Source organism: Pseudopipra pipra, chromosome Z (genome assembly GCF_036250125.1).
Source record: "Pseudopipra pipra isolate bDixPip1 chromosome Z, bDixPip1.hap1, whole genome shotgun sequence".
NCBI lineage: Eukaryota > Metazoa > Chordata > Aves > Passeriformes > Pipridae > Pseudopipra > Pseudopipra pipra.
In genome coordinates this window covers 66,090,226-66,115,399 of record NC_087581.1, presented here as the reverse complement: position 1 = coordinate 66,115,399, position 25,174 = coordinate 66,090,226, and the positions used below count along the sequence as shown (strand labels likewise).

Sequence of the window (25,174 nt, the reverse complement as noted above, 5' to 3'; positions counted from 1 at the left end):
TCCTGTGCCGCTTTCTGTTTCTGTTCTCCAGCTGGCTTGAAGTTTCTTTTCCCCGTCGCTCCCAGCTTGGGGGCGGCTTCCACTCGCTCCCTACCGGCTCTCGCCGTGCTCTCCCAGGGCTGGGGCGGGTTCCGCGCACGCAGCCGGGACCGGGACGGGGACTGGGATCGGGACCAAGAGCGGGGCCGCCGCCGGTGCGCAGCCGGCCTCGCCATGACGGCGGAGGAGAAGAGAAACCTGCGCTGCTACAGGCGGTACATCGAGAGGATCCTGAACCCCGTCTACATCCTGAGCAACATGACGGACTGGATGTCGGACGGTGAGAGCCGGCAGCGCCCGCTGCCCCCAGCCCCGCGGGTGGGAGGTCCCCGCTCCCCGCCGCCTCCCTCCAACGCCTTCCCCCATCCCTCACTCTCTGCCTGTGTTGGGCTCTTGCTAGAGATGAAGGAGAGAGTGCGAAAGGAGGAGGAGAAGGGGGTGACGGCGGCCGCCGCGCTGTTCCTGGACACCGTGCTGCTGCTGGAGGCGGAAGGCTGGCTCCGGGGCTTTCTGGACGCCCTTGTTGCAGCAGGTCGGTTCCCACTCGCGAGGTGGTTTTGTCCGCTTCTCCCAGCCCTGCCAGAGCCGCAGGTGCCGCCCGCGCTCAGCCGGGAGCTGGGCAGAGCAGCCCAGCGCACCCGGGATGTGCAGGGTCACCACGCTGGCCATGGGCTTCTGCTGTAGGGTATTGCCACACCAGGTGAGATGCTGTAGGAAAAGGCAGGCTGACGGAGGCTGGAAATAAAACTGTTGGAAGGTGTGGGGAGGCGCCCGTGTGTGAAGGAGCTGGATTTGCCAGCTTTCCTCTCTGCGTGTATATTCTATCATAGATTCTTGTTGGTGATATATTAGATATCTTGAACCCCAAAATCTCATTACATAAGCCACTTCTGGTTTAATTTCCTCACTTAACTATTAATAGTTATAGGATCTCAGTGAACAAATATTACAAAATTTCTTATCATTTGGACATAGCCCAGTCTTCCCTTAAAGCAAATAATAGGTCCAGAGCAATTTTTTACCAACCTGTGATAGTCCTAATTTCTGAATTGCAAAAAATTCTTCCTTGAACGTGCTGATAGTGTTCAGTTTGGTGTACATTCAGCAGGAAACTGAAAAAGTTAATTTCCTGATTTCAAGTACTATCCCAAGTACTTGTTAATTGGGCTTGTTATAGGTAAATAAACCAAATCAAAATATAGCAGCTCAACTCCCTTCCCATAGTCATTTGTTAGCTCTTGATTGGGCTTGGGTTCGCGGGCTTCGTTCTGGTTGGTTCTGTTGTAGGCCTATTTTAATTGCCGGGGACTTTCCATTCAATAGTTTTAATTAGCCCAATGTCCTTGGAGCTGAATATGGGAATGGTATCCAGATGATCCAGATGTTCTCCTTGGCTCTTCTTTATCATTTTCATCCTTGACCTTCTGATCCTTGTTCTCTTCTTCTTTTCTAATGAGTACACTTAAACAATATTTTTAGAAAAACAGGATATCGTATACGTGCTCAGTAAAGCAAAATACTTTATCTTTGCCAGCTTGGGAACTGCCAGTTGCAGGACAGTCAACTTTTAATAGTAACACAGCAGTTAACTATTCCACAGCTTACAACTCCCCAGTCCCAACAAAGCATTAGCTATAATATACAGAAAGTACAATATATATATTTTGATGAGTAAATTTTACCTTTGCTTACTTATTACAGGCTCGAGGCTAGAATTTGGGATTAATCTTATTTTTGGCAGATGCAGTGGTAGGCAATAACTAGTCTAAAGACACGGTGGTAAGTGTATACATCATTCTCCTGTTCCTCCAAAAGAAAATAACGAGTCAGGCAAATTCCTTCTGTGTGCCCACAAGTTCCTCTGGGACCCAGATCTGGTTTTTTCCACCCCTCAAGCAAATCATACAAGTCCTTAAAATATGCTTCTTTGCCACTATCTTTTCCAGGACAGCTATTTGATGACTGTCTAGGCTGCAGGTGTCTGCAGTGCTGTCTGTTAAGGACTGACTTGAATCTAATACAGCAGGGATTTTTGAAGAAGGGGGAAGCCAAGGACAGGACTAAAAGATAAAGGGCTGGTAAATAAAAGGGGACTAAAGCAGCTTGTGATTCTGAATAGTATCCTGTGCTGTGGGAAAACCTCTGAAAGAATATCATGGACTGCAAGGATCCAAGGATTGTATGATCAAAAGACAGGGGTGGTTATGGTTGCTTGAGTGATGTGACCTGTAACATTCTGTAACTCTTTTTCCTATTTGCAAGCATTACTGTTCCTTTAGCATAGAGTTTTTTTCATGCTAGGCATACAAAGAAACTTATATTCCCTTTTTCTAAGGGAAAATAGTCACTTATTAAATAAAAATTGTTTGTCGTTCACCTAGATTTTCATCATTTATTGGGCAAAATAATTTTAATTTCTCCAGTGTGGCTGAGAAAGCAGGGTTTTTTTCAGCTTGTTCCTACCTATTCTAGCTGGAGATTGAATTCATAGTAACAATTTGTCTCTTTTTCTGAAAGGTTATACTGGACTGGCAGAAGCAATAGAAAACTGGGACTTCAGCAAACTGGAAAAACTGGAACTGCACAGACAGCTGTTGAAGCGGATAGAAGCAACAATGCTAGAAATTGACCCAGTAGCACTCATGCCTTACATAAACACATGCCTGATAGAGAGGGAGTGTGATGAGATCCTGCAGGTATGGTAAAGTCCTGGTATTTGCTTATTTTTTCTGCAGAGAAGTGCTGGCTGCCTCACCTGTGGGATGAATTGGTGCCTGTGTGACGGCTGGCTGGGCAAGGAGAATGGCTGGCTACAGTCCCCTGGGGAAGGACTTTCTTTCCTCTCCTTAGAAGAGGCCTTGCTGTGTGGCTGCAGCATCCCACAGCAGTGCTGTTTGCACTTCTCATTCTTCACCCCTCTGGCTTGGTGGACAAGGAGGCATGCAAAAGGATGGCAGGCAGGGAAGCAGGATTGGGTGGCTTTGGCATTGACAGTGCTCAGCCGTGTATCTTTGTGGAATCCAGCCTCACATGAAGACATCTCAGGGGCTCTGCAAGGTGCCACATTGCAGGGGAATGGGTGCCTTACTATGCCTTTGAAATAGGCCCCTTTCTGGAGCATTCACACTCCATTAACGCTCCTAAAAATACAGATCAAAGTAGACAAAGTGGCATTTATGTGTTGCCTACATTGATTCTTTCTTGTAATGGGATTTTGACATATTCTATTACCTTAACTGTAGCAACTACTAGAAACTTTGTGTAGCTCTTTGGGTTTTGTGAGCACTCAAAGGTAGAGTGAAATGGAACTTCTGGTCCGAAGTCGTTAGCTAAATCCTGTGTCACAGAATTTGATAGCGTTTTCATTGCCTTTGGATGTGAAGCTGCCATACTGCTACCCAGTTCTAACTCAGTGCTGTTATCAGTGACTGATAATGAGTGATGTTACCCATGATTTACTGGTTAATAATAAGTACCAATGCCCTCTGAAGGAGTGTTGAAGGTGTTCTCACTTCTTATGACTCCCGAGAAGGTTGGTTTGCAACTTTTTTATTTTTAAAGTGCTGTTTCTCTATGGAGGTACATAACGTTTGGAAAGTTATGGCATCTGACCAAATGTCAGGTCTGCCATAAATTTTGTAGCTTTGTCTTTCCCTATTCTGGAATGGAATCATAGAATCATAGAATCAGCTGGGTTGGAAGGGACCTCCAAGATCATCAAGTCCAACCCTTGATCCAACACCGCTGTGGTTACCAGACCATGGCACTGATGCCACATCCAGTCTCATCTTAAAAACCTCCAGGGATGGAGAGTCCACCACTTCCCTGGGCAGCCCATTCCAATGCCTGGTTACCCTTTCTGTAAAGAGTTTCTTCCTAATATCTCACCTAAACCTCCCCTGGCACAGTTTAAGACCATGCCCTCTTGTCTTGCTGATAGCTGCCAGGGAGAAGAGACCAACCCCCACCTGGCTACCACCTTCTTTCAGGGAGTTGTAGAGAGTGATGAGATCTCCCCTGAGCCTCCTCTTCTCCAGGCTGAACAACCCCAGCTCCCTCAGCCTCTCCTCATAGGACTTGTGCTTGAGTCCCTTCACCAGCCTCCTTGCTCTTCTGTGGAGCTGCTCCAGCCCCTCAATGTCCTTCCTGAACTGAGGGGCCCAGTTCAGTCTCAGAGGTTTATGGCAGATACAGCTTATTACAAGGACCTTTCCAGATGAAAATTCACCAATTATCTCAGTGATGTTTCAGAGCTTGTGAATATTTGAGCAAATAGCCTACCTATTGATGTAGTCCAGGTAAGTTTAGTATACAGCTAGGCTGTCAGAATTGAACCAGCAGTAGGTAAATGACTGAATTTTATTGGAAAAGCTTTTATTCAGTGAGAAGGAAATGCAATTTTCAACTGAACATCAAACGTAACAAATCAACCACCAAGCAAAGAACAGTGCTTTTGATCACTCGGAACCTACAGCAATTTCTGTGTGTGGTGCCTGCAGATTTGTGAATACAGAAGCAAAGCAGCGGGGATAACTAAACTCATTGAATGTCTCTGTCGCTCGGATAAGGAAAACTGGCCGAAAAGTCTTCAGCTGGCATTGGATATGGCAGGGTATTACAATGCAAGTGAACTGTGGAATTTAAGAGAAGGTAAATTTTGAGTTGTTTTTATGATGCTCTTTTCCTGTTCTTGTACCAGACAGATGAATTTTTTTTTTCAGAAGAATAAGACCAATTTAAAAGGATACCTTTGGACTACCTTGCTTATTGTTGTCTAAAAATAAAATCCTTTTTAGAATTTATTTGAAATGTCTTTTATGTAATATGAAATACAGGTATTATCCTATGAACAGTCAGAAATTAGTTTTTTGAGTATTTTTCCTCCCATATGATTAGGAATAATGCCTTTTTTTGGTTATCAGAATCAGACAGCACAGGGTCTGAAGACATAAAACTAGCAAAACAGTTATTTTCTTCCTTCTCTTCTTCTGTATTTCCCCTTTTGCCATCTTTTTGGTTGCTTGAGTTGCAATAGATGCAATATTTTCTGATAAAATTTGATTAGTAATTTCATAGTCTAGAGTGATACACTTCTATGATCTACAGAGCAGATCATACAATTTTTTCTTTGACAAATTGATAAGCAGCCCTTACCAAGTGGCTGTGTCCATATTTTGTAAAAGTGCAGAATTGCCTGTCATAAGATTTTGCTTTTGTCATTGAATTTACCTTTCCCTACTTGAAAATTACTGATAAGAATAGCCTGCAGCATGGGAGAGTTTAGAGCAGAATACATTATTTTGCCACAAAATAAATTATTTTAGATAAATTGGACTGTATTTCTTCATACCTGTATTTGCTGTCTCCCAAACCCTAAGTGTTTGTTTAAATTGTTTTAAATTAATGAATGAATTAATTAATTGACTGGGACAAGCTATATTTAAGTGATTTCTTAAGCAATATTTCTAATTTTTAAATGTTTTTATTGCTGTAGTCAAAGGGTGTAATTTTTTATCTGGAGATTTGATTATTATATATGTATAAGGTTATATACATACTTAATAGATTTCTAAATAATTTTACATGTAAAATAATAGATAAGAACAATACCTATATATGTATATAGATATTATTTTATGTAGCTGGTGGCTATAGATATTATTTGGTTGACAGTTATATTTTATAAGTTAAAGATATCACTGTCTTTTGGGGAAACTTCCTGTAACGTCCAGCTTAAAAAAGCCAAAGTCAGCCTGTTGAAGAAACATTGTCCATACTGGAAGCATTTTCCTGGTAGTGGTTAAGAAGCGTTGCTAGTAGAAGCTAACTGCAGATATTGTGTACTTTCTGGAGCTGGACTGGGGTGCAAATGTGCTTGTTCTCCCTCTCCAAAAGCAGCACTATCGTGATCATGCGTTTTGCTTGCAAAGAAACTCTTCATGCAAAGCCCAGGGGTGGTTCTTTGAGAAGGTAATAATTATGAGGTCAAAGAAAATTTTAGCATCTTTGTAATCTCCTTCAATTGTAGTGTAAGAGAAAGAATAGAGATAGTCTTACCATTTCTGGGTCCTTTCAGAAGGTGGGGAGAAAGGGAGAACAGAGCTTTGAATTTACAAAGCTGCTTTGAACTCCAAAGTATTTTTCATGCTTGTGGTTAATGTCCATGTTACACAGTGTTGTCTTGTCGGTAAACACAGAGGATATCACTTTCCTCCCAAACTATTATCTCCTTTGATTTTTAATGGATAGCTACACGTTCACCAAATATGTGGTTCTTTTAAACCCAAGATTCTCAGTGCTATCAATATTCCTTGAAAGGGAGCCTGGATGCAGCATCATTTTATGTAGTCTTTCTATGCCAGCAACCAACTCCATCACAACAAATACAACATTTTAAAATCAAAAGGATCAACAATATGCTTTTTTTTCCCCCCTGATTATACAGATAATGGCAAAGATGTTGATGGTGAAATGACAGGTGCCTCTGAGAATTGCTTTGAAACCACGATAACATTTGCTGAAGAAGCAGAGTGTGATAATAATCTCAGTGAAAATCTTTCTTCGGGTTCAGGTAAGACTTAAGAATTAGAAACAGTTTGTGGTTGGTATTCTCCATTTCATTAGACTCCTGAAGGACACTGATGTGGTGTGCCACAAAGGAAGGTACTGAGGAACTAGTACAAATCTCTGACTTGAGTTAGCTGTCTTCTGTTTTAATGCTTAAAGGATCTCATGCTGGGCATTGCAAATGTTAGGGGCTGCCTCTCATTTATCACATTTCTAGTGAGAAGTTCTTCTGTCTGCTCATTATCAAAAAGGTCTCCAAACACCAGACTGTTGTCGCTGCACCTCTTCTCTGGTATAACTACTTCACACATGATGAGATATTAACCGATTTAAAGAGCTGAATGTGGCTGCAAAGGATCTGTGCAGTGGCTGTCATATCTTGTATGGCAAATTTTGCTCCACCAGGAGTTTCTAGTTCCTGTTCCAGAAGTGCAAACCCTCTGAAAAGACCACAATTTAAGAGAGTAATAACTTCAAAAGTCTGTAGATCAGAAGGCTGGAAGGAATACTGTGCATACATTTGGGGAAAAATAATCCCTTGTGGGTTTTTCCTGAGTTGAAAAAAAGGACAAGATTAAGTGAGAGTTGTCAGCCAAGACCTTTAAATTAGTTCATTTTAGGAAGCACAGTTGAGAGGTAACAAAAGCATGCCATCAAACCTACACAAAATTCATGTTTGGTGCATCTGTCCTGTTGAAAGGCTGTCAGAGAATGCTCTGGATGGACTGCAAGGGCTCTTCTACCTCTATCATTTTACACAGCAGCTGTATGGGGTACAATATATTTTACACATTTCTGTTGTAACACTCTTCACAAAAACATGGTTCTTTCCTAGGAACGGTCCATCAGTCTTCATCTGTTTATGAACCGAAGAAGGCTCGAACCTACCAGATTGAACTTGCACAGCCTGCTATCAATGGGAAAAACACATTGATATGTGCCCCTACAGGTAGGAAAATAGACATTTCTTAGAAAGATTCTCTTAGTGTAGATAGCTATGAAGGATAGGGAAGGGTAAGGGGTTGAGTCAAACTTTTTCAGCTATTTATATTTAAAAGCAGTCTTGCTTGCAGTAGATCCATATCTAACCTGAAATTAATAGCCATGGGCAGCACGGAGACTGAGCAAGACAGGTATTCCTCTTGGCACTTCAGTGCCTGTATTCAGATTTCCATGTTCTGACTTCCACTTTCTCAGTCTCTGGTGTGGATTTTTGAGGAAAAATCAGTCACTGATCTTTGCAGACATTTAAGAAATTTGACTTGCAAGTTGAAGGAAAAATAGGACGAGTTAGCCTGAGGCTCCCCTGTTTTCTCTACTGCAATGCCTACAACATCAAGACAGCACAGAAATTTTGCAGTAGCTCAGGGTTGAGCTAAGAAGATTGAAGTTAGCAGGCAAAGAGAGATCAATCACCTTTCTTTGCACCCATGTTTTCCATGTTGCTAGCCTAATTTTCCCCTAAGCCCTGGAGAGACAGGGACAAAGAAGAACTCTGGATGGCCTGCACAGTGAGCCTGAGTGCCAAAGGAAAAGAAGTGTGTGAGGAGCAAGACTGCATAGGGAAGGAAGGAAGCTGAAAGTGCCCAGTGTCCATGCCATAGTCTGGTTTGGTGTAAGAGCAAAACTAGATTCGGTGATTTCGAAGAACTCAAATACAACTGCAAATGGGTATTAATTTCCCTCTGCTTAGTGGTCCTTACTGACTGAGACTGTGAGAGAGAAAGAGACAATTGCTCACCTGAATAAGCAGCAAGCATGTGTTCAAAAAAAAAGAGAGTCTGGAAGTGTAACAGCCCCCTTGTCAACTCCACTTTGTTACAGAGCATCTGGATGAGACAAGCTACTGCTTACAAATGCACCCTTTCATATTAGTGCTTTACCTTTCATGTTTTTTGTTTAAAGGATCTGGAAAAACTTTTGTGGCGCTTCTGATTTGTGAACACCATTTGCAAAACATGCCCTCTGGAAAAAAGCCAAAAGTTGTCTTTCTGGCAACCAAAGTGCCAGTGTATGAACAACAGAAAAATGTATTCAGACAGCATTTTGAAAGAAGTGGGTAAGTGCAATTCTACCTGATGTCTTCCTCCACAGAAAATAAACTTCCCTTTAGGGACATCTGCTGTGGCAGACTTTGTTTGGAGAATCTGAGGTCTGCTTTTGAAAAGTTTAAGCACTGGTTGTTGCACATCTATGGAAATGGCTGAAGTATCTGTGCTTATCTCTGGTAAAGGGTGAAGTGTATTCTGTCTTGAGATTCATCCCTGCTTCCAAAGATGAGGCAGTTCTAGGCAGCAGCAGTGAGATTCCTCTTGTCATTCTCAGAGTCTTTCTTTTCCAAAGGGAAGGAACCAAACTGCTTTGATTTTTCAACCTCTAGTCAGAAAATGAAAGTCCATCTTTCAGATGGGACTGAAAATTGCTTAGAGGGGCATTGACAACCTATAGCTTCTACTTTGAAGGACCTGATTACTGAACATCAACATATATCTCCTTATAACTTATAAGAAAAGGAGACTGCTGAACAGAAAACAGTCCTGTGATGCCAGACCTATACAGAAAAGGGATGTTACATGAGAACTAACAGATGCACCTTAAATATACAAATTCATCACTCTTCAAATGTAATATATTTCAGTTAATGGTAGTTGAAATCCAGTTGCTTACCCTCAGCAGTTTCCTATCTCAGCTTCTGTGGTCAAACTGCCTGCTCTCCAACTATTTGACATTTAGAACTTAGTAACTACCTTTCAGGCTTGCTAAAAAGTCCATTCTTCTAGCTTTTTTTGCCCTGCAAGATACCTTTTTTCATACCCTATTTTTTGCATCTTCTTCCCAGATACTCTGTTCAAGGAATATGTGGTGAAACAGTTGCAAATGTCTCGGTAGAACACGTTATACAGGACAGTGACATCATTGTGCTCACGCCCCAGATTCTTGTGAATAGCATCGAGACTGGGATCATTAGCTCTCTCTCCATCTTCACTCTGATGATATTTGATGAGTGTCACAACACCACAGGCAACCACCCTTACAATGTGTTAATGGCCAGATACCTGGAACAAAAATTTAACTCCTCTGCAAACCAACTGCCTCAGGTAAGGTCCGTGCTGTCAGATGGGGTGGAAACATGAAAGAAAAGTATTTTGCAAGGCAGTCAGCAAAGCCTGAAGTCTTTCTTGCCTTTTGTGCTGATCCAGTTCAAACTTCCATTTAACGATGGCTGCAAATTGGAACAGTAGCATCTGGAACACTTCTTCATTCCTGGACACCTCCAGGCTTTTTTCCCATGTTACATCTTCTCTGCAGCTGCCAAGGACTGTTCAAGCATGGCAGGGACTGGAGTATGTGAGAGCAAACAGGAAAGCTGAACCGGAAAAAAACATGTAATTTAGTAATCTTCTTGTCACCTCTCCATTGCTGTCTTCTGTGACAATAAAATGGAGCCACTGCCTCTCCTGGCAGGAGGATTTCATCCAGCTGAGAAGACATCTCTTAATGAATGCAAAGGATGGTTCTGGGGGTGGGTTTGCTGTTTCTCTGTGTGATAAGCACTGACAAATACAGTTGGTTATGGGTACAAGTGGCTGGATAATTTATTTTAAGTTTAAATACTCTGAGTGCCTTGGGGAGGGCACAAGTGCAGACAAAATTTTGCTCTCAAGGTTTCATGCTTGCCTCTTGTTTACTTCTGTTGCTTGTTTTATTATCTTGTATTTGAAGATGGTGGCAATTTGGTGACTGGTAATAGTGTCTCCTGTTTTTATTCCATTTGTGACAAAAGAGCAACCACTGCTATTCATGTATGTGCTCAGATTGTAGGTTTAACTGCTTCTGTTGGAGTTGGCAATGCCAAGAACATCAAGGAAACTATAGAGCACATATGTACCCTCTGCTCCTGCCTTGACATACAGGCCATATCCACTGTCAGAGAGAACAAAGAGGATCTGCAGAGATTCAGAAACAAGCCAGAATCACGTAAGCACACTTCGGTTTTATTTTCCTGTGAGATGCGAAGCACCATGATGAAGGCAGCTATCCAATTCCCCTTTTTTTAGATTAAGGTAAAAGCTTAAGACTAAGCTGGAGCTTTGCTTTCTGCTAGCTTGAAAAGAGTTTGGGCTTGCATTTCATTGTTTCCCTGCAGTAAGGCAGTGCTCACTGGGCACATTTTCTCTTTGCTGTAATCCACATTCTCTGTTTTTATTCCAGTTCTGCCAGTGAAGGCTGGGGGCAGTGTCTTTCTGTGCAGCTACAATACTCACTAACAGTAAACCTGATTGTGATTGCATAGAGCACCATAGAGAGCATACTTTTAGACAAGAATTTGTTCTGTGCTGCAGAAAATGTTTTACTTACTTAGGCCACTGACTTCTATTTCTTGTCTCTAGATGTCAGATGGGTTAAAATGCGAGCTCAGAATCACTTTGCAGACATTATCTCAGGTCTGATGTCTGAAACAGAGGTGATGATGAGGAAGATTTACTCGTCAGGTAATGTACTCAGAGGGTAAGATTCTGTAATATGCCTGTACTCTAATTCAGTATTTGATTATATCAGTGTGAATCCTATAGCTGCTAGAACAGTCACTCCTTTTCCACTTTCTTTCTACTTAATTTTTAACTTGCCTTTAACCAGTATTTCCTAAATAAGAGATTACAGATAGGACAGTCAACTATTTTCCTGTTATGTATGACTAGTTCGACAATCAGAAATCTTTTTGCCCGAATTTCAACCTGTGTTTCATGAGCTAAGAATGGTGTGCTATTGACACTGTCAAATCCTTCTGAATTAAAGAATCTGAAGTAAAGGGGCTTGCATTCAAAATGCAATGAGCTGGATTTCTTTGATGAGAGGTATCTGTATGTTCTTATTTAAATATTTCTGCAACTCCTTCATACCTAAGTCTGTCTCTGTTAGGAAAACAAGAAGGGTCACAGTTATGGCGCTACTTTGGATGTTGTAATTTCTTCCTTATAGCAAAAGTTTATTTTCACACTTGCTGCTCTGACGTTTCTTGTATTTTCTTTGACCTCTGAGTTGCACTCAAGAGTTATCTCTAGGGGTGCCCTATCCACCTATTCTGGTCAGCATTCCCTCCTCTTTATGCCTCTGGGTTACCCCTACTTCCACTGTTTACCAGGTCTCCATTATTTTCTACTGAAAAGCATCTGAGGTAGTTTTCTAGAGTAGGATCTGTGGAACATGAACAACACCAGAGAGAGGATATGGCCACCCAAAAAACTAAACAATTGTCAGTAGGATCCCAGCGTCAGGAGCTATAGTGCAAAGAGGAAAATGCATGACTGTGAGAAGTTCATTAAGTCTCGTGATCTTGATACCTAATTCTGCAGTCCTTCAGAAATAAACTGGTCTTTTCTGCTTTTGCAGAATTCTCAAATGGTATCCAGTACGTGGCTATTATAAAAAATTTGAGCTGAAGGGGTACAAAGTAGAGACCCATGGATGGCTATGCTCAGAATCAGTCTTGGTCTCTCCCGCTCTGAATTAAAGGATGTTGTCTGTGCTTAGACTGGCTTTAGCACACTGACTACAGTGCCTTAAGCCTGTTTACCTCAGTTTTAGATTTCCTCCCCTGCCCTCCACTCCACTTTCCAGGTATTTGAGAGTGAACTATATTCTGGGGTAGGAAGAGAAAATTAAAAACTTCACCCAACAAAAAACCCCTCCACTCAACCAAAAAAAAACCCAAACAAAACAACCATCCCAAGAAACCCATCAAATAACAAATACAGTGAGAATTTCAAAGTTCACTTTAACTTAAGCAAACACTTCTGAAGCTTATTTCTGCATCACAGTTCCTCTTGTATGAGTGCCATTGGCTTCTCCCTCTGTGGACCCTCTGATTACTGAAGTCTGTGAAGCACTCAGGCAGAGTATGTAGGCAACAAACAGTTACTGCCTAATTCTGCCTCAAGCACAGGCCCTTGGATAATATGCTTGTGGACTTTTTGACAATGAATACTTAACTGTTGAGTAGCTGGTAATTCAAGGAGCAATGCACATGCAGGTTTTTGAATACTGTAGGCTTCTTATAGGATGTGAGCTCTAATTTTGTTGCCAAAGTCTCTGCAGATGTGTATATGTACACAGATCCTCAGTTGAATTGTACTGGATTAATTTTAGCCTAACATCTGGGTGTATGTTGAAACACAGGGAGTGTAGAAGACACAGACTCTTCACAGATGGTTCTCAGAGGCATGATAAGAGGCAGTGGGCACAAACAGAAATACTTAAACATCAGGAAGAACTTTTCTGCTGTAAGGTGGTCAAACACTGGAACAGGTTGCCCAAAGGAGTTGAAGTCTCTGTCCTTGGAAGAACTCCAAGTTCATTTGGACATGATCTGGAGGGACCAGCTCTAGGTGATCTGCTTTAAGTAGAAGGTTGAACTAAAGGTCTCCACAGATGCCTTCCAGACTCAGTGGTTCCATGATTGTATCGTGACAGTGTTCTTCTGCATAGGCTTTTCAGAGCCAACATTAATGGGAAGTGTGTTATCACTTACTAGTCAAGATGAACAAATGTTTTTTTTCCTCCTCCTTTACTAGATACTATCTCCCAAATCAACAAGAATGATTTTGGAACACAGAAATATGAACAGTGGATAGTTCTCACTCAGAAGAAATGCAGACTGTTGCAGCTGGCAGATAAGGAGAAGGAGAGCAACATTTGTAGAGACCTTTTCATTTGTACTGAACACTTGCGGGTAAGTGTGTATCTTCTTTCCTTCCACACAGAGGTGGAGTCATTCTATTCCTTCTGATACACCTAGAAGCAGGGGTTGAACCTGATTGCTTTATTTAGAATCATAGAATATGCTGAGGTGGAAGGGACCCATCAGGACCATTGAGTCCTGCACAGGACACCCCAAGAGTCACACTATGTGCCTGAGAGCCCAAACTCTTCTTGAATTCAGACAGGTTTGGTGCTGTGACCACTTCCCTGGGGAGCCTGTTCCAGTGCTCAGCCACCCTCTGGGTGAAAAACCCTTTCCTGATATCCAAACTAAATCTCCCTTGACTCAGTTTCATGCCATTTCCTCCAGACCTGTCACTGGTCACCAGAGTGAAGAGATCAGTGCCTGTCCCTTTGCTTCCCCTTGTGAGGATGTTGAAGACTGAAACAATTAGACATAGGCTAAAGCATAGCATGGAAGACTTGTGTCTTAATATACTCACTAAGAACAGATGAATACAGAAGAGACTTTGTAGTGCTTGTGTTGTCATGGAAATGGAAGAACATCACAGGTTTGTAGTACTTAATCTAGGTAAATAAAATCTGTGTTCATCCTGTCCCATGAAAAATGAGGCTTAAATGTGTATGTCTCTTTCTGAGCAGAAATTCAACGATGCTCTCATTATCAGTGAAGATGCACGCATCGAAGATGCTTTAGCCTACCTAAATGAATTTTTCACAAATGTGAAAAATGGACCATATACAGAGTTAGAGAAGCAACTGACGGACAAATTTCAAGGTATTTCCCACAGTACCTGTGACAATTGCAGGGGAAAAGAGAGTTTATGCTAAGATGGTCCAGGTGTTTTCTTCAGAGTAAGTGCAGTTGTTTTTCCTGAAATGGCACTTTTCAGAAGATCTAGTGTCTGTGTGGGTGCAAATGTAGTGTTAGAGTAGGTGGGGGGGGGACGACTTATTTTCTGGGACTGCAAGCCTCTGGTGCAAGAGCTAAGAAAACAGTAGTCATTGTAGCTGGATGCTGTAGTAGGTTCTTAAATGCCTGACCTGGAGATAAGGCAGCAGTATCCTTCCAGGTGGGCCCCACAAGTACGGCAATACTCTATGATCATGGATGCTGGCATCATTAGATAAGCCAACATACAATGATCAGTGCACTGCCTGGCCTCCTGTCCTATGCTCCTGGATAAATCCCAGGCTTCTGGGTAGAAGCAGGGGGCCCTTGTACCCTTCTGATAGAAAGTTAGAGGTGGCACTGTTCTCCGCCTTCTGATTTAGTTAGCAGTGGGCTATATTCCAGCCTGTGTTCTGGTGTGTTGCAGTGTTGATTGCAGTTTTAAATCACTGGGCTGTCTGCCTTTGTGTGTCCATTTTTTCCTAAGGAGAAATAACAGTGCTCTGTGCAAGAACTGATTTTGTTTTGTTGCTGTGTTTTGATGCACAGTATATCACAGAAGTTCTCCTGTCAGTTTGCTACAAAATGTGAGAAATTCATAATTTTGTTTTTCCTGGGGGTTTTGTTGCATTTAACCAACAGCTTTCTCTGCTAAAAAGAGAAGCTAAAGAGAATATGTGCGGTATTTGAAAGTAGGTTTGTGTGGGAGTTCTGCTTTCTGAATTAAAGGAGCTAAATTATTCAAGACACTTCTTTTTTTTCTTTCAGAGAAAGAACCAGAACTGACTGCCCTTTCAAAAGATGAATCAAATGAGAATCCCAAGCTGGAAGAGCTTGCTTCCATCCTGGACGAAGCATACCGCTATAACCCACAAACTCGCACTATTCTCTTTGCCAAGACAAGAGCCTTAGTAGCTGTAAGAATTCCATTTTAAAGCTCCTAAAGTGGGAAGTGGGAAAACATAGTGCCTCATCTGTTACCCTTCCCATTTTGATCTGAAATAGAAAAATATGCATATATTTGATCTTCCTAAATTTATCTTTTTTTTTCTTTTTCTGAAAACTATGGCGCAGGGGTGGTGTCTTTCATCACATCTTACTACATGTCATAGTTGATTGTTAAGCCACCAGATTTTTACTTTAGGTCTAAAGTCAGTTTTAACAAGATGTGTTACAAGAGCTTTGGCTTTAATGTGGCAGTGCTATAAATCAGCAGCTCTATTACTGATGGCACGTCAGGAGGTATTTATACGTTTCCCAGAGGATTTGTATGGGCGTAAAGGAGGTTTGTGTCCTAGCACCTGTTTTTGATCAAGAAAAAGGAAAGACTTTGTAGAGCAGATGTTCTCTGGACTCTTCTTATCACTGATCTATTTCATACTTGGCTAGGATCAAGGATGTAGGCTGGATGACCTTTTTTCTCCCTTCCAGTGCCTTGTTCCCAGAAAATGTTCATGCTTGAAGTAAATGTGCTGCTAATCATTAGCTCCAGTAGCTTTAAAACATTTACTGCAAGGTATCATTAGTCTCTGGCTACTGTCAACAGATTTATCAGCTGAGAGACACAACCACCTGTTTTATCCTCGGGTATAGACATGCTGGACGAATTGCAAACCAGAAAAATATTAAAGGCAGGGTAAAGTCCAAGCTAACAATACCAAGCAGCTGCTGGCAGCTTTTCAATTCAGATTTAAAAGCCTACCATGGCTTGGCTGAATTTTGTTCTTCTGTAAGAGCAGTTTGGAGGTGCTACTTTCACTTTGTAGTGAGAAAGTCCAGTTTGTAAATAGCAGCTCCTTTCCTCTGATCCCAGAGGTGTAGCAGTCAGTGATCTGTTTGTTTATAAGAGAAAAAGGCACACTTTTTAGCAAGGAAGGGCTTATTGCCCTCTAGCCAGCCTTTAAGTTGCAGGAGTAGGAAAAGTGGAAATCAGTTGTGGCATGGTTCAATCTGGCATCACAGCTGTGACCTTTCCTTTCTCACCTATTATAAATATTCCCTCCTGATACACAAGTTCCACCTTCTTTTCTGCTTTTAGTTCTTCTTCTGGAAGTATTAATTTTCTAGGCAAGCATAGGCAAGCTCTACCTGTCTATCTCAAACTAGCATTTAACCTAGACAGAGGATCTAACTCCCTGATTTGCTTTACAGGCTTTGAAGAAGTGGATGGAAGCAAACCCTCTACTTAGCCACATAAAGCCAGATGCATTGATGGGTCAGGGAAGAAAAGAACATAAAACAGGTACACAGATTTGCACTGAGATATAACACAGGTTAAACCTATGGAGGCTATGCTGCTAAAATGGTTCTGCTTTTCCTGTGTTCATCTTCTGTGCTCTTAAACAGAGGAAGGTCATGCAAGTTTGCACTTGTGTTCTTCATATCTAGAAGACCTTTAACCAATCCTAAGTAGACCCTTGCCTTTTCTATCCAGAATCTTTAGTTAAAGCAGCAGTAACACTGTCAGTGGCCCTTTTCTGCAAGATTCTTTAGCTAGTTCAAAAGCAGTTTAGAAACTTCACTATCATGGCTTCTTGTGATTAATTCTAGTGTTTTCCCTGTTCCTTTTATAGATCCCTCTCTTATTTTGTGTTTGATAGAACAAAGACACTTTAAGGTAAACAGAAGTTACAGCCAAAATGCTTTATCTACAGCTTAAGTCAAGAGTTAGCTTGGGTTTTAACTAAGCTGTATGGGTCTCTCCAATAAAGATCAGCTGGGTGTTTTGTCTGAAATGGTGTTTCCCAGGATGACAATTCCTGTGACACAAGAACAGCAATCCCTGCTCAGTGGGTATAATACATACCCAGCTGCATATGCAAACGTAAAGTAGTTTTCCAGTTCAAGAGGACATACTAATTTCTAATCACTTAAAGAAGAGCAAATGCAGGTATCTTGCTCTTCAAGATAGGAACTCTTCAGTGCTTTTTTTCCTGCCATTGTTCTTTATTACTGTAGGTATGACCCTGCCAATGCAGAAGGGTGTGCTGGATGCCTTCAAAACCGACAAAGACAGCAGACTTCTAATTGCTACATCTGTTGCTGATGAAGGCATTGATATTTCTGAGTGCAACCTTGTTGTGCTCTATGAATACTTCGGTAATGTCACCAAAATGATCCAAGTCAGAGGTATGGAAAGTTAGAGTTATTACTTTAGAAAGCTGTTTGGGCCTAGAAATGGACATGAAGTGCTACTGAGTGGCACACTGGAAATACTGTAGTAATATGTGCATGTCTTGCTGTTCTTCTGTGCCCCAGAGCAAAGTCAGATGAATGATGGGACATGACAAATTTGTTCGCGGAGCCGCATCCTTGATGTCGTGTGACTTTTCTTTTGCCAGGCAAATTAGCCATACTGCACTAGGCTATTGAACCATTGAGGACTGATACCCCAAGTAGATAATTTTACAAGTAAGCAGAACTATGGCTGGAAGAGCTGTAGTCAGAAATAGTGCAAATCATTCTGTGACAAAGGACTGCTGTAATGGAGTTTAATGCATTGCCTTGGCTTCTGAAGGCTTTCCCCTGCTCACTTACCAACCCAGCTCCTCCAGGGTACCTGAGCCCTTCACATGTGCAGACCTCTTAAATTTAAGACCAAAAAAAGGCAAAAAAAGGCAATATCTTGGCTTGTCCAAAGAAGTATGTCAAGAATTTGATCTTGAATTTTGGTGATTTTACAGTACGGCCAGCGGAGGGGAATGAAGAGCCACATTAAATACCCATTTGTACTTAACATTCCTAAACAGCATAAAACTGCCTAGTCATTCAAGAGTGGATCTGAAATATTTTATCCTCTCACCCAAGTAGTTAACATTGTGACTTGAGAAGAAGTGATCTCCATTGTACTCGGTCTTCTGTTTTCAGGGTTTGTGTCCTGTGATTTTCTTATCTTTGTCTTATAAGGAAATAATTGGCCCAGAATTCACCTGTATGGGTGAAAGGATAGTGTTTATTCATAAAAAGCCATAAAGAGTCCAAAGAAAATGGGTTATGTCAGTTTTAAACCGCATACAACCATGATTTTTGTGGAACTGGAGCTCGAGAGGAAATGTGAACACTTTTTATAAGTGAAATACTTCTAAACTGCTATAAGATCCCTGTAGTTCTTAGTTTGCCTGTGTATCAGCAACAAAAACCAGGCAGGCAGCAGTCAGCTGGCAGAGATGGCACTTGCTTTGTTGTCTCTTTTCTTGTCAGCACTGTATATCCAGTTTCTCAGGTTTTTGTGATATACAGGTTTGGGGGTTTTTTAATAGACACCAATTAGCAAGGCAGAAAACTAATAAGTAAGACTGAGATGAACTTCTTCCCTTTATATTTTTATTTTACACCACAAGAAGAAAGCAAGATGCTATACAATAATTGAATTTTAAAGCATGCCTGAATCTAGCTGAGGGAGGCCACATAAGCAGGCACTACAATACTGGCTGGGGGATATCCATGAGGATACCTGGAATGAGACATCTTGTTCTGGTTTGTTATTGAAGAAGAAAGAGCTGAGAGAATGTTTTTTAGAAGTAGCATTACCTGAATCTGAACACTGGAAACAAAAGCAGCCATGCAAAAGGCTCTTATGGCAGAGCTACCACATTTGCAAATGTTGTTAGGAGTAACTAAAGAGAAAAAAATGTGTTGCTGTATAGGTCGTGGAAGGGCAAAAGACAGCAAGTGCGTCCTTGTGACAAGCAAAGTGGAAGTGGTTGAGAATGAAAAACAGAACCGTTATAAGGAAGAAATGATGAATGCAGCTATTGAAAACCTGCAGAACTGGGATGAAACAACATTTGCAAGAAAGGTTTGTGATCTGTGCTGTTTTTATACTCAAATCTCACAGGCATTACCTACTGAGCCTTCACCTGTCTAGGGCCAAGTAATAACCTGAGGAAAGTGTTCATTGTGTTTGATTTCAGACAAAGGCTAGATCAGCAGAGAAGGCACAGTGTATACTGCTCGCTTGCAGAATGTCAGCTGTAGTGTAACTGCAAAAAACTTACAAGCTGAGGTAGAATTTATGACCTGTTGCTTATGAACAGAGAAGGACCTGTGGGTGATGTGACAGTTGGAGGCTGTCTTGGGCACGTGTACAAGGATGCTGTGTTGTTACGCAGCCAAAAATCAGAAGGGCCAAAGCCCAACTAGAACTTCATATGGGTACTGCTGTAAAAGACAATAAAATGTTACTGTAAATACATTAACAACAAAAGGAGGACTAAGGAGAATCCCCATCCATTACTAGATGTGGGGGGAAGCATAGTGACAAAGGATGAAGAAGAGACTGAGTTACTTAATGCCTTGTTTGCCTCAGTAAGACCAGATGTTCTGGGGATACCCAGCTGCCTGAGCTGGAAGACAGAGATGTGGAGCAGAACGAAGTGCCCATAATCCAAAGGGAACTGGTTAACGACCTGCTACACCACTTAGACTCACACGAGTTTGAGATGCGATGGGATCCACCCACGGGGTACTGAGGGAGCTGGCAGAGGAGCTCAGAGAGGCACTTTCCATCATTTATCACCAGTCCGGGCTAACCAGGGAGGTCTCAGGTGACTGGAGGTTGGCCAGTGTGACCGCCCATCCACACAAAGGACCAGAAGGAGAATCCAGGGAACTACAGGCCTGTCAGCCTGACCTTGGTGCCAGGGAATGTCATGGAACAGATCATCTTGAGTGCCATCACCTGTCACGTACAGGACAACCAGGGGATCACGTCCAGACAGGATAGGTTTAGGAAAGACAGGTCAAGCTTGACCAGCTTGATCTTCTTCTAGGACAGGGTGACCTGCTAGGTAGATGAGAGAAAGGGTGTGGTTGGTGTCTGCCTGAACTTTGGTAAAGCCTTTGACACCATTTCCCACAGCATTCTCCTGGAGAAGCTGTCTGCTCATGGTGTGGGTGGGTGCACTGTTCATTTGATAACAAAATGGCTGGATGACTGGACCCAGAGAATGGGGGTGAATGGAGTTAAATACAACTGGTGGCCAGTACCAATGTTGTTCCCAGGGCTCAGGGAAGACCGGAATAAGCCAGTGGCAGCCACTCCAAATAAAAAGGCTTTATACACAGTTCTGCCATATTCCCTTGGATTTACAGATTTCAGAGACTGAGCTGTGCCCTCTGGCCTTGGCGAAATTTCTTCTCCCACCTCCAAGGGTTGGTATGGCTGCTTCTTCTCAGAGGATTCTGTTTCTGCATTTGGTTCCCAGATCCAGTGGTTGTTTCTTCTTTCTCTACCTGCAGTTTCTGTGGTCTCATGCTTGCTTTCCAAACCAAGAGCTTCCCAGAGCAGCAGCACTACCAGTGCTGCAGGGAGTTTCACATGACTTAGTCTTCACACAGACTTAAGAGCCTTACAAGCAGAGAGGTCATAAGGGGCTAGAGGGGAAGGAGGAAGAGACAGCATAAATGCTGTCCATCACATAGTCTTATTCTAGTCCTACATTCTAAACCTGGCAAATAATACCATGTTCTTTCTTTGGTATGAGTTGCTAGAACAAGGCATGTTTTATTTTCTTTTGTTTGCTTTAATTAATAGGTTCCTAGATGTTACATATCCTGAGTCATGTTCAAGCTGACATTGGGGCTTCTCTTATTTCATAATGATCTTGATTTTTATTTATTAATAAAGATACGTGACCTGCAAGTGAAGGAAAAGGTATTACGAGATTGCAGGAAGAAAGAAACTATAAAACATGAAGTAGTGGAAGGGAAAAAAAATCTTCTGTGTGGAAAATGCAAAGCCTATGCCTGCTGTACAGATGACATCAGAATTATAAAGGTATGGAAACACATCCATGAACATCAGGGAAGTCAGCATTATTGAACCAACAGCATTGGTAATCAGTGTGGAAGTTTGCTATGTTGTGCAAACTGGACCAGAAAAGAAATTCTGAGTAAATCAGTAAACCACAGGAAGAGGTGTGACTTCGATATATTAGTTGATGATGTCTAAGGTGTGCAAATATATATGGCAGAAATCACTTCAGTTTTCCTAAACCCCTTTGAAACTGACAAATTTTGTGGAAAACCACCTGATCTTCAATTGCATAACCTATTAGTGTTACTGCTGGATATTTACCTTCCTGATTAGTGTGAGATTGGAAGTCTCCCTGCAGTTGAGAGATTTCTCCCACCATTTCTGTCAACTAAAAATTACCCACACAAGGTACTGAGATCAGCTCACTGTTTAACTCCTTGGCTTCTGGGCCAGTTTTCAGTTTTGAAAAGCAAGGTAAACTCTGGTTTCACAAGAGGAACCCTTTAATTCTTCTGTATTATTTTGTTTTCCATTCTTTAGGTAATTCACATTGCTTCTATGTATCTTACAGAGACATTCTGATTGTACTCTTTCTGAACATCAAGATGTTTTCTGTAGAGCAAAGAAGGCAATACTCTCTACAATGCAAAGTGATGATCATGGAAGAGAGGCTTTTCTGGGCACTTTGAGCCTCTATAGTTCTGCAATTTGTTCTCTTGAAGCTGCTTCTATTTGTCCTGCTCTTAAAAGTGCAGTTGTGATGTGATAAGAGGCTTCAGGCCACAGCTGAGCATTACAGAGTGTTTGCCTTCAGGCACTTCCCTTATTCGTCAAGAAAATATTTTTGTTTTTACCAGCTGTTTTTGGGATGTAGAGGAGTTCACTACTCCTCTGCACAGGCAAGATGCATGAGCAAGAAGTTGGGAATAGCTCAGCTTTGTGAAAACCTGGTTACATTTCTTTGGCAATTCTCAAGGGGTATCTAAAAGCACCTCTGACTTTTACTTCATTTTATGCTGCTGGCTTATCACCTATACCTGTGCAGATTGATCCAAGAGCTCAGAAGACTCCTCAGTAAGAGTTTTTGCTTAGTACTCTGCAAATAACCCCTCAAACCATTTTAAATAATGCCTACAAACTGAGTTCTGTCATAGTTCAGCCTATATATTTTATGGAAATGCATTTTCAGGAGGATCTAGCATTTTCAGACTCCAGCACAAATTATAAATATGCTTTCAAGTACGGTTTTTAATTTCTGCAGTCTTTGATTATATATGTTATAAGCATCAACTGTAGCTCCTTCATCTTGTTAGGGCTGTTTTTTCTACCACTCCAAAGTGATTGCATCACCCCTCATGGAAAGCAGGAGTCTCTCAAAGTTGTCCATTGTCTGAATAACTCTCTTAGTTTTATGCACAAGGCATAAAACCATGCAAGCATGGTTTCCTAAAAAGCTTAGTAATTTCAAATATATATAAGCTGGTGACTGGTTATACAAAGCAATTGGTTTTGGTTTTGATAAGCCTAGGCCTGGGCCCTGGTATTCAATGGATTGGGGGAAAAAAGAGCAATGAGCGAAAGGGGCTGGAAGGTGAGCCTCCTGCATGACAGGAATCACCTTAGCAGGGAAAACATACTTGAGAAGGGAAGAGGAACATCAGAAAAAAATGAGCAATGTTGTTTCTACTACTAAGTACTTCTGCCATGTGTTGTTTCAGGACTCTCATCACACTGTCGTAGGAGATGCATTCAAGGAGCGTTACATAATGAAGCCTCACCAGAAACCACGTCCATTTGATGTTTTTGAGAAACAAAGCAAGATGCATTGCCAGAAAACTAATTGCCAGCATGACTGGGGGATCACAGTGAAGTACAAGACATTTGATAATCTACCAATCATCAAAATCAGAAGCTTTGTAGTAGAGGACATTGAAACTGGGACACAGATGGATTTTCAGAAATGGAAAAATATTAATTCTTCTTTGAAGAATTTTGATGATGAAACATCCAGCTGAACTCCTCATTTTAATGGATATATCACCTACTGCACTCAGCTGAAACACTGGATGATCATTTTTCATGTATAAAAGACTTTGTTCTTTATGCTGATATGCTGGGCCCCTTGTCCACATCCGGCTGGACTATAAAATGCTAGTATGGCCACTAAAAAAAATTTGCTATATAATGAAATATTTCACTAGAAGTTTCATGAGAAGGATAAACATTGCCTAAGTATCTAGATCTGAATTCTTGTGGCTACGAAGAAGCTGGTCTGAAAAAAAATAAGATCAAGATGAACGACTAACATGAAACATCTAACTTTAGGTGACAGGCCACAACTTCAAGAATTTTTGTGTGAAACAGCATCTTCTTTGTTACTAGTATTGGCTGGATTACACCTCCATGCAGACAATATGGCTTACACTTACAAACACTTTAGGCACTATTCTAGCTACTTTTAAAAAAATTACTTTTAATGTTATTTTTATGTATATATTCCTTCTCTCTAAAAGATACAAGGACTCCCTGAAACAACATCTCAGCCTTGGCCATATTGATCAACATAACTGGTCCACTCTGGCCTCAAATCAGGAGGCCTGGAGACACACCATCTATAACGCTGCTGATGCCTTTGAGAAAGCACGCAGGATCACTCTTGAGGAGAAAAGACAACGCAGAAAGAACCGTGTCCTGCAGAATATACCATCTAAGGAGTCTTTCTGCTGTGCCTTTTGCAACTGGATATGTCTATCTTGTATTGGCCTCATTAGCCACCAGTGTGTTTGTAACAAATGTGGGTAGAGCCTTCCCAAATCTTCGTTCGCCCAGCCATGAATTCCTTCTCTCTAGTCAGATTCCAGACCTTTCTAGGAAAAATGGAAATTGCTACAATTATGAAACATTGTTATTCTTGTACCCTTTAAAGCACCTGCTGATTCTACACGTTTTCAATGAGGTTAATATTCAGTATTTCTGGAACCAGGAAGAAAGACATTTGCAGTTCACTTTATGCATTTGATAGTGTAATAAGGTATGTATGTAGAAGAATTATGTGTCCAAAACACCCAAACTCTGAAAAAAAAAACCCCAAAACCCACCTTGAAAAGGAACATAATTTAAGAGTCCAAAACCAGTTTAAACTACCTAAATCCTAGTCAGTGAGGCCTGCGTTCTGTTAAAGTGTTGTGTGGCATTAAAAGCAAAAGAACTTTTTAAGCACTGCTTCATGTTCCACCCCATGGAAGTCCATGCCTTTTACTCTGAAAGCTGTATGCACTTTGAACAATGAATAAAGATGATTTATGTTTGGATAATGCCTTCCCTCCAAAAGTAATAGGAATAACAGATTTTTGAAAAAGGCCATTTTAGCACTTTCTAATTAAAAGTACTTGGAAAATCACAGTCCTTAAGTATCAGTTTGCTCTGATTTTTGGCATAAAAAATAATCAGCCCTAAATTTCACAGCTTAGAGTAATAACTACTGGGAAGTTACAGAATTTGAGAAGTTCTGGTATTTTCCTATTCTTTGAAAACAAGAATTTCAGTCTAAACTTTGCAGCTCAGCCTAAATAAGTAATAAAGGTTGACGGGGTAACACATTAATAAGAATTCAAATTGATATAACAAGCCTTCCCTTCAGTACACGGTGGGGATGGGAGGGTGGGGAAGAACACCAGCGCTCTTATCTGACCTTTAAGAACATCTGATTTTTTTTTCATTGAACCCCAAGTTGCATATTTATTACTAAGATTGTGGCCATATTAACAACTCTCTGTTAAGATGCTTCACAGAATCACAGAACAGCTGAGGGATCTCAGCCGGGAAGGATCTCTAGAGGTCATCTTGTGACCCAAGGCAGTTTGCCCAGGACAATGTCCAGACAGTATCTGAACATCTCCAAGAATGGAGACAACACACACACACATACAGGCTCTCTTGAGCAGTCTCTTCCAGTCAGTGCTTGGTTCCTCAGCGTGAAACAATGTTTGCTAATGTTCATAGGGAACCTCCTGGGTTTCAGTTTGTGCCCACTGCTTCTTGCTCTGTCGTTAGGCACCACTGAAAAGACTCTGGCTGTATATTCTTTTGTGCCCTCCATTCAGATATTTGTACACAAACAGCGGAGATGTCCCTGAGCCTTTTCTTCACTGGACTCAACAGTCCTAGTTCTCTCAGCTTGTCATCAGGAGAGATGCTCC

The 25,174-nt window shown here is 41.5% G+C and overlaps 1 protein-coding gene across 1 annotated transcript; it reads left to right on the top strand.

Moving 5' to 3' along the window:
- On the top strand, positions 1-24,377 carry RIGI (RNA sensor RIG-I). The gene is made up of 18 exons (XM_064642082.1): positions 1-319; positions 440-571; positions 2,557-2,735; positions 4,539-4,689; positions 6,485-6,610; positions 7,442-7,555; positions 8,512-8,665; positions 9,446-9,704; positions 10,422-10,584; positions 10,998-11,099; positions 13,179-13,336; positions 13,969-14,104; positions 14,987-15,135; positions 16,370-16,460; positions 17,177-17,347; positions 18,865-19,016; positions 20,847-20,996; positions 22,694-24,377. The coding sequence occupies exons 1-18, from the start codon at positions 214-216 to the stop codon at positions 22,988-22,990; spliced, it is 2,790 nt and encodes a 929-aa protein (XP_064498152.1). The 5' UTR covers positions 1-213; the 3' UTR covers positions 22,991-24,377.
- The last annotated feature ends 797 nt before the right edge of the window (positions 24,378-25,174 follow it).